The sequence below is a fragment of the Mobula birostris genome, chromosome 23, assembly GCF_030028105.1.
Source record: "Mobula birostris isolate sMobBir1 chromosome 23, sMobBir1.hap1, whole genome shotgun sequence".
Taxonomy (NCBI): domain Eukaryota; kingdom Metazoa; phylum Chordata; class Chondrichthyes; order Myliobatiformes; family Myliobatidae; genus Mobula; species Mobula birostris.
In genome coordinates, this window is record NC_092392.1 from 47334001 (window position 1) to 47347605 (window position 13605).

Consider the following 13605-nt stretch of genomic DNA (forward strand, 5'->3'; position numbering starts at 1 on the left):
ATCCTCAGAGGCTTGGTGGACATGGCTCCCGCGGGCCCGGGTTCAAATTCTCAGCGGGCACGGCCGCCAACCCGCGGCATTGTGGGTAAACGCGTGGCGGGACTCGCCCCGGACTCGGGACTCGGGACGGGAGGGGAAACGGCGGTACCTGGGCAAGCAGATCTACTGCTGATTGTGCGGTCCGGATTTACAGCGTCCCTCTGTTTGCTTCAGTGTGGATCTCAAGAGCTATAAAGACCAGAACTGTTGTCAGAAGTACAATGGCGACGCTGTGCCGATGAAGCACCAGGCTTTGGTGCCAAGTAGGTGCCCAGGTTTTGATAGAGCTGCAGTCCTGGTATTGCAAAGATGTGGGCAAAGTATTCGACTGGGTATAGACGCAGGTAGAGGTATGGACAGACTTTAATCATCGACAGCCACTGAAACAACATCTGTTTCAAAGACTATTAGGTTCCATAATTAGTGTGTTATGTCAATATGTATAGCACAGTAATTAGTGTTTACACAAGTAAGTGCATTTTTCCCCTTAAGATTTTGGTCTAATAAACAGGTAACTGTAGTATCTGCACATTAATAAGACGTAAAGAGTTTATTGAACAACTGAATAACAACCCAAAAAAAATCCTAATTCAGACGGCAAGCAGCAGCACATGTGGGCAGGGATTGTGTCTGGATGCAGGTGTAGGTTTGTGCAGGGTCTGTGTACTTTGGGGCTTGTGAACAGCCTCAACCACCCAAGGTTGCATTCTCCAATTGTGTTTGTGTGGGACAACTGCACTCTTTCAGGTTTCCCTGGTGTCTGTCACAACATTTGCTTTCAGTCACCAAATCATTTTGATGCATCTCTGCGGCTGAAGATAATTAAACAAATCATGGTATTAGTTGTCATTGTGCAAGAAAGACACCCAAGGACAGCCATCCAGAAATTCCATTCCCCAGTTGCTATTTCTGTCCTGCACCTGTTCACTTTTCATGTCTGCACTTGATGGAAATAAAAGTGGATTCTTCAACAGTGCAGTGCTCTTGTATTGCGTACGATTTCTCCTAATGAACCAGCATTAGGATGATCCTTGCTCATCGATAGTCTGAATGGCATAGTCTGCCAGAAGGATTGTCACTGCACTTAAGGCTTCCGGTAACCATTGAGCACTCGTTCAAATTATAAATTGAAATGTTTTTGTTACAATTTCAAATTAATTGTTGAGACGCTTGGTATAAGTATATTCTTGGTACTGAGGCAAGAGACGTTGTTACTGCATATAATATGTACTTCATGTCAAGATTGTTTTAAGGTAATTTCCAGTACACCAGTGTAAAGTCGAACAGTATACCAGATACTCAAGGATGTCAGGAAAGAGGAGTGTGCGCAGTCACAATTACGACAGAGAAGGTACTCAGGAAGCTGAATAGTCTAAGGGTAGATAAATCTCCCGGACCAGATGGAATGCACCTTCATGTTCTGAAAGAAGTAGCTGTGAAGATTGCAGAGGCATTAACAATGATCTTTCAAAAGTCAATAGATTCTGGCATGGTTCCAGAAGACTGGAAAATTGTAAATGTCACTCCGCTATTCAAGAAGGGGGCAAGGAAGCAAAAAGGAAATTATAGACCTGTTAGCTTGACATCGGTGGTTGGGAAGTTGTTGGAGTTGACTGTCAAGGATGATGTTACAGAATATCTGGAGGCATATGACAAGATAGGCAGAACTCAGCATGGTTTCCTTAAAGGAAAATCCTGCCTGACAAACCTATTGCAATTCTTTGAGGAAATTACAAGTAGGCTAGACAAGGGAGATGCAGTGGATGTTGTGTATTTGGATTTTCAGAAAGCCTTTGACAAGGTACCGCACATGAGGCTGCTAAACAAGATAAGAGCCCATGGAATTACGGGAAAGTTACATACGTGGATAGAGCATTGGCTGATTGGCAGGAAACAGAGAGTGGAAATAAAGGGATCCCATTCTGGTTGGCTGCCGTTTACCAGTGGTTTTCCACAGGGATCAGTGTTGGGGCCGCTTCTTTTTACATTGTACATCAACGATTTGGATTATGGAATAGGCGGCTTTGTGGCTAAGTTCGCTGATGATACAAAGATAGGTGGAGGGGCCGGTAGTGCTGAGAAAATGGAGAATCTGCAGAGAGACTTGGATAGATTGGAAGAATGGGCAAAGAAGTGGCAAATGAATTACAATGTTGGAAAGCGTATGGTTATGCACCTTGGTAGAAGAAATAAACGGGAAGACTATTATTTAAATGGGGAGAGAATTCAAAGTTCTGAGATGCAATGGGACTTGGGAGTCCTCGTGCACGATACCCTTAAGGTTAACCTCCAGGTTGAGTCGGTGGTGAAGAAAGCGAATACAATGTTGGCATTCATTTCTAGAGGAATAGAGTATAGGAGCAGGGATGTGATGTTGAGGCTCTATAAGGCACTGGTAAGACCTCACTTGGAGTACTGTGTGCAGTTTTGGGCTCCTTATTTAAGAAAGGATGTGCTGACATTGGAGAGAGTACAGAGAAGATTCACTAGAATGATTCTGGGAATGAGAGGGTTAACATATGAGGAACGTTTGACTGCTCTTGGACTGTACTCCTTGGAGTTTAGAAGAATGAGGGGGGATCTCATAGAAACATTTTGAATGTTGAAAGGCATGGACAGAGTGGATGTGGCAAAGTTGTGTCCCATGGTGGGGGAGTCTAGTATGAGAGGGCATAACTTAAGGATTGAAGGGCGCCCATTCAGAACAGAGATGTGATGAAATTATTTTTAGCTAGAGGGTGGTGAATTTGTGGAATTTGTCGCCATGGTGGCAGTGGAGGCCAAGTCATTGGGTGTATTTAAGGCAAAGATTGATAGGTATCTGAGTAGCCAGGGCACCAAAGGTTATGGTGAGAAGGCGGGGGAGTGGGACTAAATGGGAGAATGAATCAGCTCATGATAAAATGGTGGAGCAGACTCGATGGGCCGAATGACCGACTTCTGCTCCTTTTGTCTTATGGTCTATGGAAATAACTGTTGCTCTGGATCCAATGCAGCACACACAAAAAAAAACTCAGTTAAGGAACACAATAATACAAAAATGCATATAAATACATGAGCCAGCTTATGTACATAGATTGATTGATTGATTGTATGCTAGGCACAGGAGTGTCTACATAAAGTGACTGACAGAAGTGATAAAGTAGTGGTTGTGGTGGGGTTGCATTTGGGGACGAGGTGTTGATCAGCCTTACTGCTTGGAAAAAGTAACGGTTTTTGAGTCTTGATCCTGGCATGGATGCTGCGTTATCCCTCCCTGATGCGAATATAGGGTTATCAGTGAACTGTTCTAGATCACTTTATGTAAATTGTATCTTCTAACATTGGCTACTGCATTTCATTCTGGGCATCTGTTATGAATCTTTGAAAATGTCATTATTCTGACATTTAGCAGTGCAATTACTAAAAATTTAAAGTACAAGATAAAATTTATTACCAGAGTACATAGATGTCACCACAGGCAACCCTGAGATTCTTTTTCTGTTGGCATACTTAGCAAATCTATAGAACAGTAACTAAACTGTTAACTGTAAACAAACTGCAAATGCAGACATAAATAGCAATAAATAACGAGCATGAAGTAACAATATAATAGTCCTTTAATGAATGTAGCGGTCCCTTTTTGTTCAAGAGCCTGATGGCAGAGGGGTAATAATTGTTCTTGAATCTGGTGGTGCAAATCCTGAGGTATCTGTACCTCCTACCTGATGGGAGCAGTGAGAAAAGAGCATGGTCTGGTCAGTGAGGATCTTTGATGATGGATGCTGCTTTTTTACAGCAATGTTTCATGTAGATGTGCTCAATGCTTGGGAGGTTTTACCTGGGATGTCCTCAGCAAATTCCACTACCTTTTGTAGGATTTACAGCTCAGAGGCATTGGTGTTCCCATGCAAAGCAGCCACTCAGCACACTTTCCACAAATCTATAGAAGTTTGTCAGCCGAATTTTTGCAAACTCCTGAGGAAGTAGATGCGCTGTCATGCTCTCTTCTCAATAATATTTATATGATGGGTCCAGGACAGGTCCTCTGAGATAGTGACACCCAGGAATTTAAAGTTACTGATCTTCTTCACCTCTGACCCTCTGATGATTACTGGGTCATGGACCTCTGGTTTCCCTCTCTTGAAGGCTACAATCAGTTCCTTGTTCTTTTTGACATTGAGTGAGATAACGTTATTATTACACCATTCAGTCAAATTTTCATTCTCCCTCTTGTATGCTGATTCATCACCCCCTTTGATATAGCCCACAACAGTGATGTCATCAGCAAATTTGCATATGGTGTTGGAGTTGTACTTAGCCACACAGTCATAGGTGTAAAGCGAGTAGAGCAGGGGCTAAGTACACATCCCTGCGGAGCTCCTGTGCTGAGGGAGATTGTGGAGGAGATAATTTTGCCAATTTGAACCGACTAGGGTTGACAAGTGAGGAAATCCAGGATACAGTTGCACAAGGGGATATTGAGGCCCAGGTTATGGAGGTTACTGATTAGTTTTGAGGGGATAGAAACCATAGAACCATAGAAACTACAGCACGGAAACACCTTTTGGCCCTTCTTGGCTGTGCCGAACCATTTTCTGCCTAGCTCACTGACCAGCACACGGACCATATCCCTCCATACACCTCCCATCCATGTATCTGTCCAATTTATTCTTAAATGTTAAAAAAGAACCCACATTTACCACATCGTCTGGCAGCTCATTCCATACTCCCACCACTCTCTGTGTGAAGAAGCCCCTCCTAATGTTCCCTTTAAACTTTTCCCCCCTCACCCTTAACCCATGTCCTCTGGTTTTTTTCTCCCCTTGCCTCAGTGGAAAAAGCCTGCTTGCATTCACTCTATCTATACCCATCATAATTTTATATACCTCTATCAAATCTCCCCTCATTCTTCTACGCTCCAGGGAATAAAGTCCTAACCTATTCAACCTTTCTCTGTAACTGAGTTTCTCAAGTCCCGGTAACATCCTTGTAAACCTTCTCTGTACTCTTTCAACCTTATTTATATCCTTCCTGTAATTTGGTGACCAAAACTGAACACAATACTCCAGATTCGGCCTCACCAATGCCTTATACAACCTCGTCATAACATTCCAGCTCTTATACTCAATACTTTGATTAATAAAGGCCAATGTACCAAAAGCTCTCTTTACGACCCTATCTACCTGTGACGCCACTTTTAGGGAATTTTGTATCTGTATTCCCAGATCCCTCTGTTCCACTGCACTCCTCAGTGCCTTACCATTAACCCTGTATGTTCTACCTTGGTTTGTCCTTCCAACGTGCAATACCTCACACTTGTCTGTATTAAACTCCATCTTCCATTTTTCAGCCCATTTTTCCAGCTGGTCCAAGTCTCTCTGCAGGCTCTGAAAACCTTCCTCTGTCTACTACACCTCCAATTTTTGTATCATCAGCAAATTTGCTGATCCAATTTACCACATTATCATCTAGGTCATTGATATAGATGACAAATAACAATGGACCCAGCACTGATCCCTGTGGCACACCACTAGTCACAGGCCTCCACTCGGAGAAGCAATTCTCTACTACCACGCTTTGGCTTCTTCCATTGAGCCAATGTCTAATCCAATTTATCACCTCTCCATGTATACCTAGCGACTGAATTTTCCTAACTAACCCCCCCCCATGCGGGACCTTGTCAAAGGCCTTACTGAAGTCCATGTAGACAATATCCACTGCCTTCCCTTCATCCACTTTCTTGGTAACCTCCTCAAAAAACTCCAATAGATTGGTCAAACATGACCTACCACGCACAAAGCCATGTTGACTCTCCCTAATAAGTCCCTGTCTATCCAAATGCTTGTAGATTCTGTCTCTTAGTACTCCCTCCAATAACTTACCTACTACCGACGCTAAACTTACTGGCCTATAATTTCCCGGATTACTTTTCGATCCTTTGTTAAACAACGGAACAAAATGAGCCACTCTCCAATCCTCCGGCACCTCACCTGTAGACAGCGACATTTTAAATATTTCTGCCAGAGCCCCTGCAATTTCAACACTAGTCTCCTTCAAGGTCCGAGGGAACACCCTGTCGGGTCCCGGGGATTTATCCACTTTAATTTTCCTCAAGACAGCAAGGGCTTCCTCCTTTTCGATCTGTACAGTTTCCATGATCTCACTACTTGTTTCCCTTAATTCCATAGACTTCATGCCAGTTTCCTTAGTAAATACAGACGCAAAAAACCTATTTAAGATCTCCCCCATTTCCTTTGGTTCCGCACATAGCCGTCCACTTTGATCTTCAAGAGGACCAATTTTATCCCTTACAATCCTTTTGCTCTTAATATACCTGTAAAAGCTCTTTGGATTATCCTTCACTTTGACTGCCAAGGCAACCTCATGTCTTCTTTTAGCACTCCTGATTTCTTTCTTAAGTATTTTCTTGCACTTCTTATACTCCTCAAGCACCTTATTTACTCCCTGCTTCCTATACATGTCATACAACTCCCTCTTCTTCTTTATCAGAGTTGCAATATCCCTTGAGAACCAAGGTTCCTTATTCCTATTCACTTTGCCTTTAATCCTGACAGGAACATACAAATTCTGCACTCTCAAAATTTCTCCTTTGAAGGCTTCCCACCTACCGATCACATCCTTGCCAGAGAACAACCTGTCCCAATCCACGCTTTTTAGATCCTTTCTCATTTCTTCAAATTTGGCCTTTTTCCAGTTAAGAACCTCAACCCTAGGACCAGATCTATCCTTGTCCATGATCAAGTTGAAACTAATGGTGTTATGATCACTGGAACCAAAGTGCTCCCCTACACAGACTTCTGTCACTTGTCCTAACTCGTTTCCTAACAGGAGATCCAATATTGCATCCCTTCTAGTTGGTCCCTCTATATATTGATTTAGAAAACTTTCCTGAACACATTTTACAAACTCTAAACCATCTAGGCCCCTAACAGTATGGGAGTCCCAATCAATATATGGAAAATTAAAATCCCCTACCACCACAACTTTATGTTTCCTGCAGTTGCCTGCTATCTCTCTGCAGATTTGCTCTTCCAATTCTCATTGACTATTGGGTGGTCTGTAATACAATCCCACTAATGTGGCCATACCTTTCCTGTTTCTCAGCTCCACCCACAAGGACTCAGTAGACAAGCCCTCTAATCTGTCCTGCCTGAGCACTGCTGTAATATTTTCCCTAACAAGCAATGCTACTCCCCCACCTTTCATTCCTCTGCCTTGATCACATCTGAAACATCAGAACCTTGGAACATTAAGCTGCCAGTCCTGCCCTTCCTGTAGCCAAGTTTCATTAATTGCTATAACGTCATAATTCCACGTGTCAATCCACGCCCTCAACTCATCCGCCTTCCCCGCAATACTCCCAGCATTGAAATATATACACCTCAGAAGATTTTTACCACCACTCACAACCTTTCTATTAGCGGATTTGCTTGAACTTTTAACATCATTTATTTTCACCCCAGCCACACTGTCAGCTCTGGCACTCTGGTTCCCATCCATGATATAACATGATGGTGTTAAATCCCACTCTGTTGATTAGATCTTGTGATTCAATCATGTTGCAGAAGAAATAAAGGTTTAAGCAAACCATCAGTTTAAAATTAATACAATACCGTGCAAAAGTCTTAGGCATATATAGCTAGGGTAATTATGGCTTTTAAACAGTACTGTAGTAATTTTATGTATTGCAATGAACTGCTGTCACAAAAAAAACCCTACATCATGAAAGCAAACTCAACATCATGAATGGCAGTGATGCTTCTCTACCAGATGAGCTCAGTGCCTTTTATGTTCACTTTGAAAGAGAGAATAAAATCTCAGGTATGAGGATCCCTGCAGCATCCGGTGATGCTATGACCTTTCAGGCCAACGTCAGGCCATCTTTCAAGTGGGTGAATCCTTGCAAGGCAGCAGGGCCAGATGGAGTACCCAGTAAGGCTCTGAAAATCTATGCCAACCAACTGGCTGGGGATATTCAAAGACATTTTCAGTCCCTCTCATTGCTATGGTCAGAAGTTACCACCTGCTTCAAAAGGACAATAACTATACTGGTGCCCAAGAAGAGCAGCATGAGCTGCCTTAACGACTATCATGCAGTAACACTCACAGCTACAGTGATGAACTTCCAGCTTTATTATTTTTATTTTTCTTTCAAGGTTCTTTTGAAGACCCTGACCTAGAGTTACAGGCTGACTTCGTTTCTTTGCGGGAATGGGACCCGATCTCGGGGTTTCAGGACCGGCCGATGTTTGGCATGCCAAGGGTTAGGCCTGAGAGGTGGCCTAATGTTCGGAAGCCTAAGATCTCGGGGGTCTGGAGACCGGCGGATCGAGAGTCGGTGTCACGGCAGGAGACTCGTGCATCGTCGGGGAGGCTGGAAAATCTTTCGCCGTGGGCCTGAAGACCTGAGATCTTTGCGATCTTCGGGCACAGAGCTCGTAAGAAGTGACAAAATGGACTTCTTAACATCATAAACCAGCAGGTTGTTGTTATGTCTCCCACTTGCTGTGAAAATGCCGGGGGTGGGGGGGAACAAACCACCCTCTCCCTTATTAGGGAGAGAAAGAACCTTTGGGTTGCTGAATGCTGGATGAATTGTGATAGTCTTTGGGGTAACTGCAAGGTCTGTGTCTTTGCTATCACTTAGCTCACACTTGTGCTCGGTAGTAGGTCCGCTTTTTGTTTTGCCGGTGGGGGAAGGGGGGATTGTTGCTCGCCGCCACTTACACACAGGAGGGGTGAGCTGGAGGGGGGGGGAGCTTTGGGGTTCTCACGTTTTACTGTTGTTCATTCTTGGGGCACTTCTCGGTTTTCATGGATGTTTTGCAAAGAAAAAGCATTTCAGGATGTATATTGTATACATTTCTCTGATGTTAAATTGAACCTTTGAAGAATGCCTACTGTGTTATTTCATTTTGGAAAGTCTGATTACCTGGATGTACTTCAGTACATGAGTACAGGCCGAGACTGAAGACCGTAGCACCAGTAGTGAGGACCAAAGAAGGTATGGACAAGGAATTACAGGACTGCTTTGAGTTGGACCGGACTGTATTCAAGGATTCATCTCTGAATCTGGATGATTATGCCGCAGTTGTTACAAACTTCATTAAAACCTGTGCATTCTCAAACCAAATGCCATGGATGAACCAGGAGGTCTGCTGAGGGCTACATCTATGACATTTAAGTCTGATGACCTAGGTCTGTACAAGAAAACTAGGTATGACTTGCAGTGGGTTATTTCAAGGGTGAATGGCCAATTCTGAGCAAGGCTGGAGGCGACATCAGAGGCACAACAACTCTGGCAGGTTCTGCAAGACATTGCTTCCTACAAAGCAAAACCAAGTACCATGAATGGCAGAGATGCTTCACTACCAGATGAAAATGCCTTCTATGCCCACTTCGAAAGGGAGAATATAACTAAAGCTATGAAAATCCCTGCTGCACCCAGTGATCCTGTGATCTCTATCTCGGAGGCCGATATTGGACTGTCTTTAAGGAGGGTGAAACTTTGCTAGGTGGCAGGCCCTGATACAGTACCTGGTAAGGCTCTGAAAACTTGTGCCAACCAACTGGCAGAAGTATTCAAGGGCATTTCAACCTCTCACTGCTACATTCAGAAGTTCCCACCTGCTTCAAAAAGGCAACAGTTAGACCAGTGCCTAAGAAAAATAGTGTGATCTGCCTTAATGACTATCACCCAGTAACACTCACATCTGTGGTGATGAACTGCTTTGAGAGGTTGGTCATGGCTAGAGTGAACTCCTGTCTCAGCAAGGACCTCGACCCATTGCAATTTGCCTATGGCCACAATAGGTCTACAGCAGATGCAATCTCAATGGCTCTTCACGTGGCCTTAGATCACCTGGACAAAACAAACACCTACGTATGTCAGGGTGCTGTTGATTGACTATAGCTCAGCATTTAACACTATCATTCCCTCAAGCTTGATTAATATGTTACAGAACCTGGGCCTCTGTACCTCCCTCTGCAATTGGATCCTCGATTTCCTAACCTGAAGACCACGATCTGCATGGATTGGTGATAACACCTCCACCTCGCTGACGATCAACACTGGCACACCTCTGAAGTGTGTGCTTAGCCCACTGCTCTACTCTCCCTATACCCATGACTGTGGCTAGGTATAGCTCAAATATCATCTATAAATTTGCTGATGATACGACCACTGTTGGTAGAGTCTCAGATGAGAGGGTGTACAGGAGCAAGATATACCAGCTAGTTGAGTGGTGTTGCAGCAAAAACCTTGTGCTCAGTGTCAGTGGTGGACTTCAGAAAGGGTAAGGTGAGGGAATATGAACCAATCCTCACTGAGGGTTCAGAATTGGAGAGAGTGAGGAATTTCAAGTTCCTGGGTGTCAGGATCTCTGAAGATCTAACTTAGTCCCAACATATGGATACAGCTGTAAAGATCAGAAGTAGAGTGTGTGACAATATCTCTGAGGACCTAACCTGGATGCAACATATTGATAAAGCTATGAAGAAGGCAAGACAGTGGCTATATTTCATTAAGAGTTTGAGGAGATTTTGTTTGTCAACTCAAACACTCAAGCGGTGCCTTCATTAAGGACCCCCACTACCCAGGACATGCCCTCTTCTCATTGTTACCATCAGGACGGAGGTACAGAAGCCTGAAAGCACACACTCAGTGATTCAGGAACAGCTTCTTCCCCTCTGCCATCGGATTTTTGAATGAATATTGAACCCACGTACACCATCTCACGACTTTTTTATTTCCACTTTGTACTATTTATTGTAACTTAACTATTTAATAGACCTATATATATTTATTGTAATTTGTTTTTTCTGTATTTATCATGTATTGTACTCTACTGCTGCCATAAAATTGTCAAATTGTGTGACATATGCTGGTGATATTAAATTTGTTCCTGATAAGTGAGTGATGATAATTCTGATTCTGATGTGGGTCTCATTTGTGGACTGAGAATGGGAAGTGGCAGGGAGAGGGGAATCATGGTTGGGAAAAGGGGAAGGGACAGGGAAGGAAATGGGAAGCAACAGAGAGACATTCTGTAATGATCAATAAACTAATTGTTTGGAATCAAATAACCTTGCCTGGTGTCTTAGGGCCGGATCTGTCTGCACCCGCTGCACCTCCCACACCCCTAGCATTCCTTCTCTGCCACCTATCCCACACCCCCCACCCCCCGCAGCTTTCCAGCCTCACCATTCCCAACATCCTTTGCTCCTGCCAGATTTATAAACTCGCTCTCCATATTGACAAATACGGTACTGTGCAAAAAGTCTTAGGTACTCTATGTGCCCAAGACCTTTGCACAGTACTGTATATCTGTACATGATGGGATGACCATCACAGAAGGATTCCTATCCCTGCAACACCTCACTGTGATAAAGGGAATTGGTTTCCCTCTATAAATCCCACTGGTGGAATTGTAAGATGCAAATGGAAATTTATTTCCTACCTCAGTGGTGGGGTTTTATTTTACTGCTAGTCACACTCATTCCCTCCCATTTGCACTTTTATAGTTGTATTCACTCTGCTTTTAGGTTCATTTAAAGTCCTTTAATGCTGCTGATACCTGGCAGTATCTTTAATGAACTGCAGTGATTGAATGTCCTTTGTAAAAACTAAAAAAGACACAAAAATAATTATTCTCTTCATTTTTTCTTGATTTGAAGATAATTTGTTAAGTAATGAAAGCTATATATGAGACACTGGGAAAATTGTGAATGTATTATATTTCTTTGTAAGGAAAAAATACTAAAAGCACTGAGTAGAAAGACTTGCAGAGTAGAAAAACGTTGTAATCTCCTGTTTAATTAAACTATTCTAACATGATCAATCACATTTTTCTAGCTACCATGCATATAAAAAAATACTTTTTCAAATCTGCTAATTCTTCACACATCAATAATGATATGACTGGCTGACTGTTTAAGATTACTAAAATACTTGACATTTTCCAGTGAATCAATTCTCTTTATGTTGGGATAAATGCCCAAAGCTAAAACAAACAGTGATCTAGATTTAGCTTCACATGGCAGGATTTCAAAGTTAGTAACAATGTCAACATCATGCAATGTGCCCTGCCCTCACTAGAATAAAACTACCACAAGCACAGTAGCTTCTAGAAGGTAGGCAGAGGTGACATTTGGAGCAGCTGGTGCAGTTCAAGCATTTCAGATATTGCTGAAGGGTATTTCTCAGATGACCTTCATTTTGTTTCTGGTTTAGAAATCCATTGCATGTTTTATAGTATAGTTATTGTATGGAGTAAATGCCTATAAAATTATGTCCTAAGGTGGCCACTTTTTTTTTTACAAATTAAGGATGCTGATATGGTGCAAATCATGCTGAATTAAATATTGGCTAAGGCAGCACCGGGTGAATAGCTAATGTTAGCTGGTATTGTACAGAGTAGGCAGATTGTAACATTGGTATACAATGCAGATAGGTATCTTAAGGCACAGTTGGATACATGCAAAATGGAACCCACTCACAAATCCACCAATCCTCCCTCATTCCCCCTTCCTACGTCAGCACTATTTGAAGTTGCTGCTTTATTTCCATAGGCTGCTGCTTTGATTGCACAAGTTTCTTTAAAGTTGTTAATCTGGATTCTGAAGGCTAAAGAATTGTTTTAGCTTTAAAGTTTCTGTACAAACCAATTGCTCATAGATGTATGTGTTTTGGTAGGTTTCGAATCCAGCATGCTTGGGAGAATGCACATAGTTCAGCCTGTTGAAAGAAAAGAGAGGAGAGAAGGTCTTTGGTTATCTTCAAGGTGACTCTATAAATTGAGCATCTCCAAACTAGAACTGGAGATACATATTAACAACACCCTGTTTGTCATTCTCTGTTGCCTAGGAGACATAATATCCTCTGTTCAAAGCGAATGAGTACATTTAATCCTCCTTTGTCAAACAACATCAGGTTTAACGACATAGAGCACTGGAAAGATGTCAGACTTCCTCTATGACGTTGAGTGCCATGGCTGAACACATGGCACATTGCTGGCCAAGATGGTGCCAGCATACAACACTCCCAAAGTCAACACCTTCCAGATGGCCCATGGAAATGTCTATTTTACTTCTTTTACATCTGTTGTTCATCTTACCTGTGTTTCTGGAACTGTTAGAGCCTGTGATTTACAGTCTGGAGATTGTACGAATGATCCAGCACTTCACAGTCTTCAAGAAGATTCTGGGGAGCGAGTGTGTACTTGGACTGCCTTGAGGTGAAGTGACCTCAAGATGCAGTGTGACCCAATGTTTGACTCCGTTTTGCCAATTAAAACATTGAGGAAGGTTGAGACATCAAGGCAAATGCCGAAGGCGAGCAAAAGTTCATTGCCAACTGTCTTCATTTTGATTGCTGTAGAGAAAGAGCCTGTGAGCAGCCTATTGTTGTGTGGTTCATTGTGGCGAGCGGGTAGGCCTCTGCACTCGTATGGTGTCTCTCCTTTCATTGACAAAGAAGATGTTACAGTGGTTCTGTGTTATGGATTGGATGATTGTGCTTATGGACTGAGAACTTTCTCAGACTTATGGTTTATATATTCTGTG

The 13605-nt window shown here is 42.8% G+C and overlaps 1 protein-coding gene and 1 long non-coding RNA gene across 2 annotated transcripts in view; one reads left to right on the forward strand and one right to left on the reverse strand.

Moving 5' to 3' along the window:
• The window catches only part of cwf19l1 (CWF19 like cell cycle control factor 1), a 31539-nt gene extending 31435 nt beyond the window's left edge, over positions 1–104 (reverse strand). Inside the window, exon 1 of the mRNA XM_072241668.1 lies at positions 1–104. Coding sequence (XP_072097769.1) covers positions 1–23 — 23 coding nt within the window. The 5' untranslated portion in view covers positions 24–104.
• LOC140186911 (uncharacterized) overlaps positions 97–13605 on the forward strand; it is a 27910-nt gene continuing 14401 nt past the window's right edge. Inside the window, exon 1 of the long non-coding RNA XR_011882962.1 lies at positions 97–389. This is a non-coding gene — a long non-coding RNA (uncharacterized lncRNA). The remainder of the gene's footprint in view (positions 390–13605) is intronic.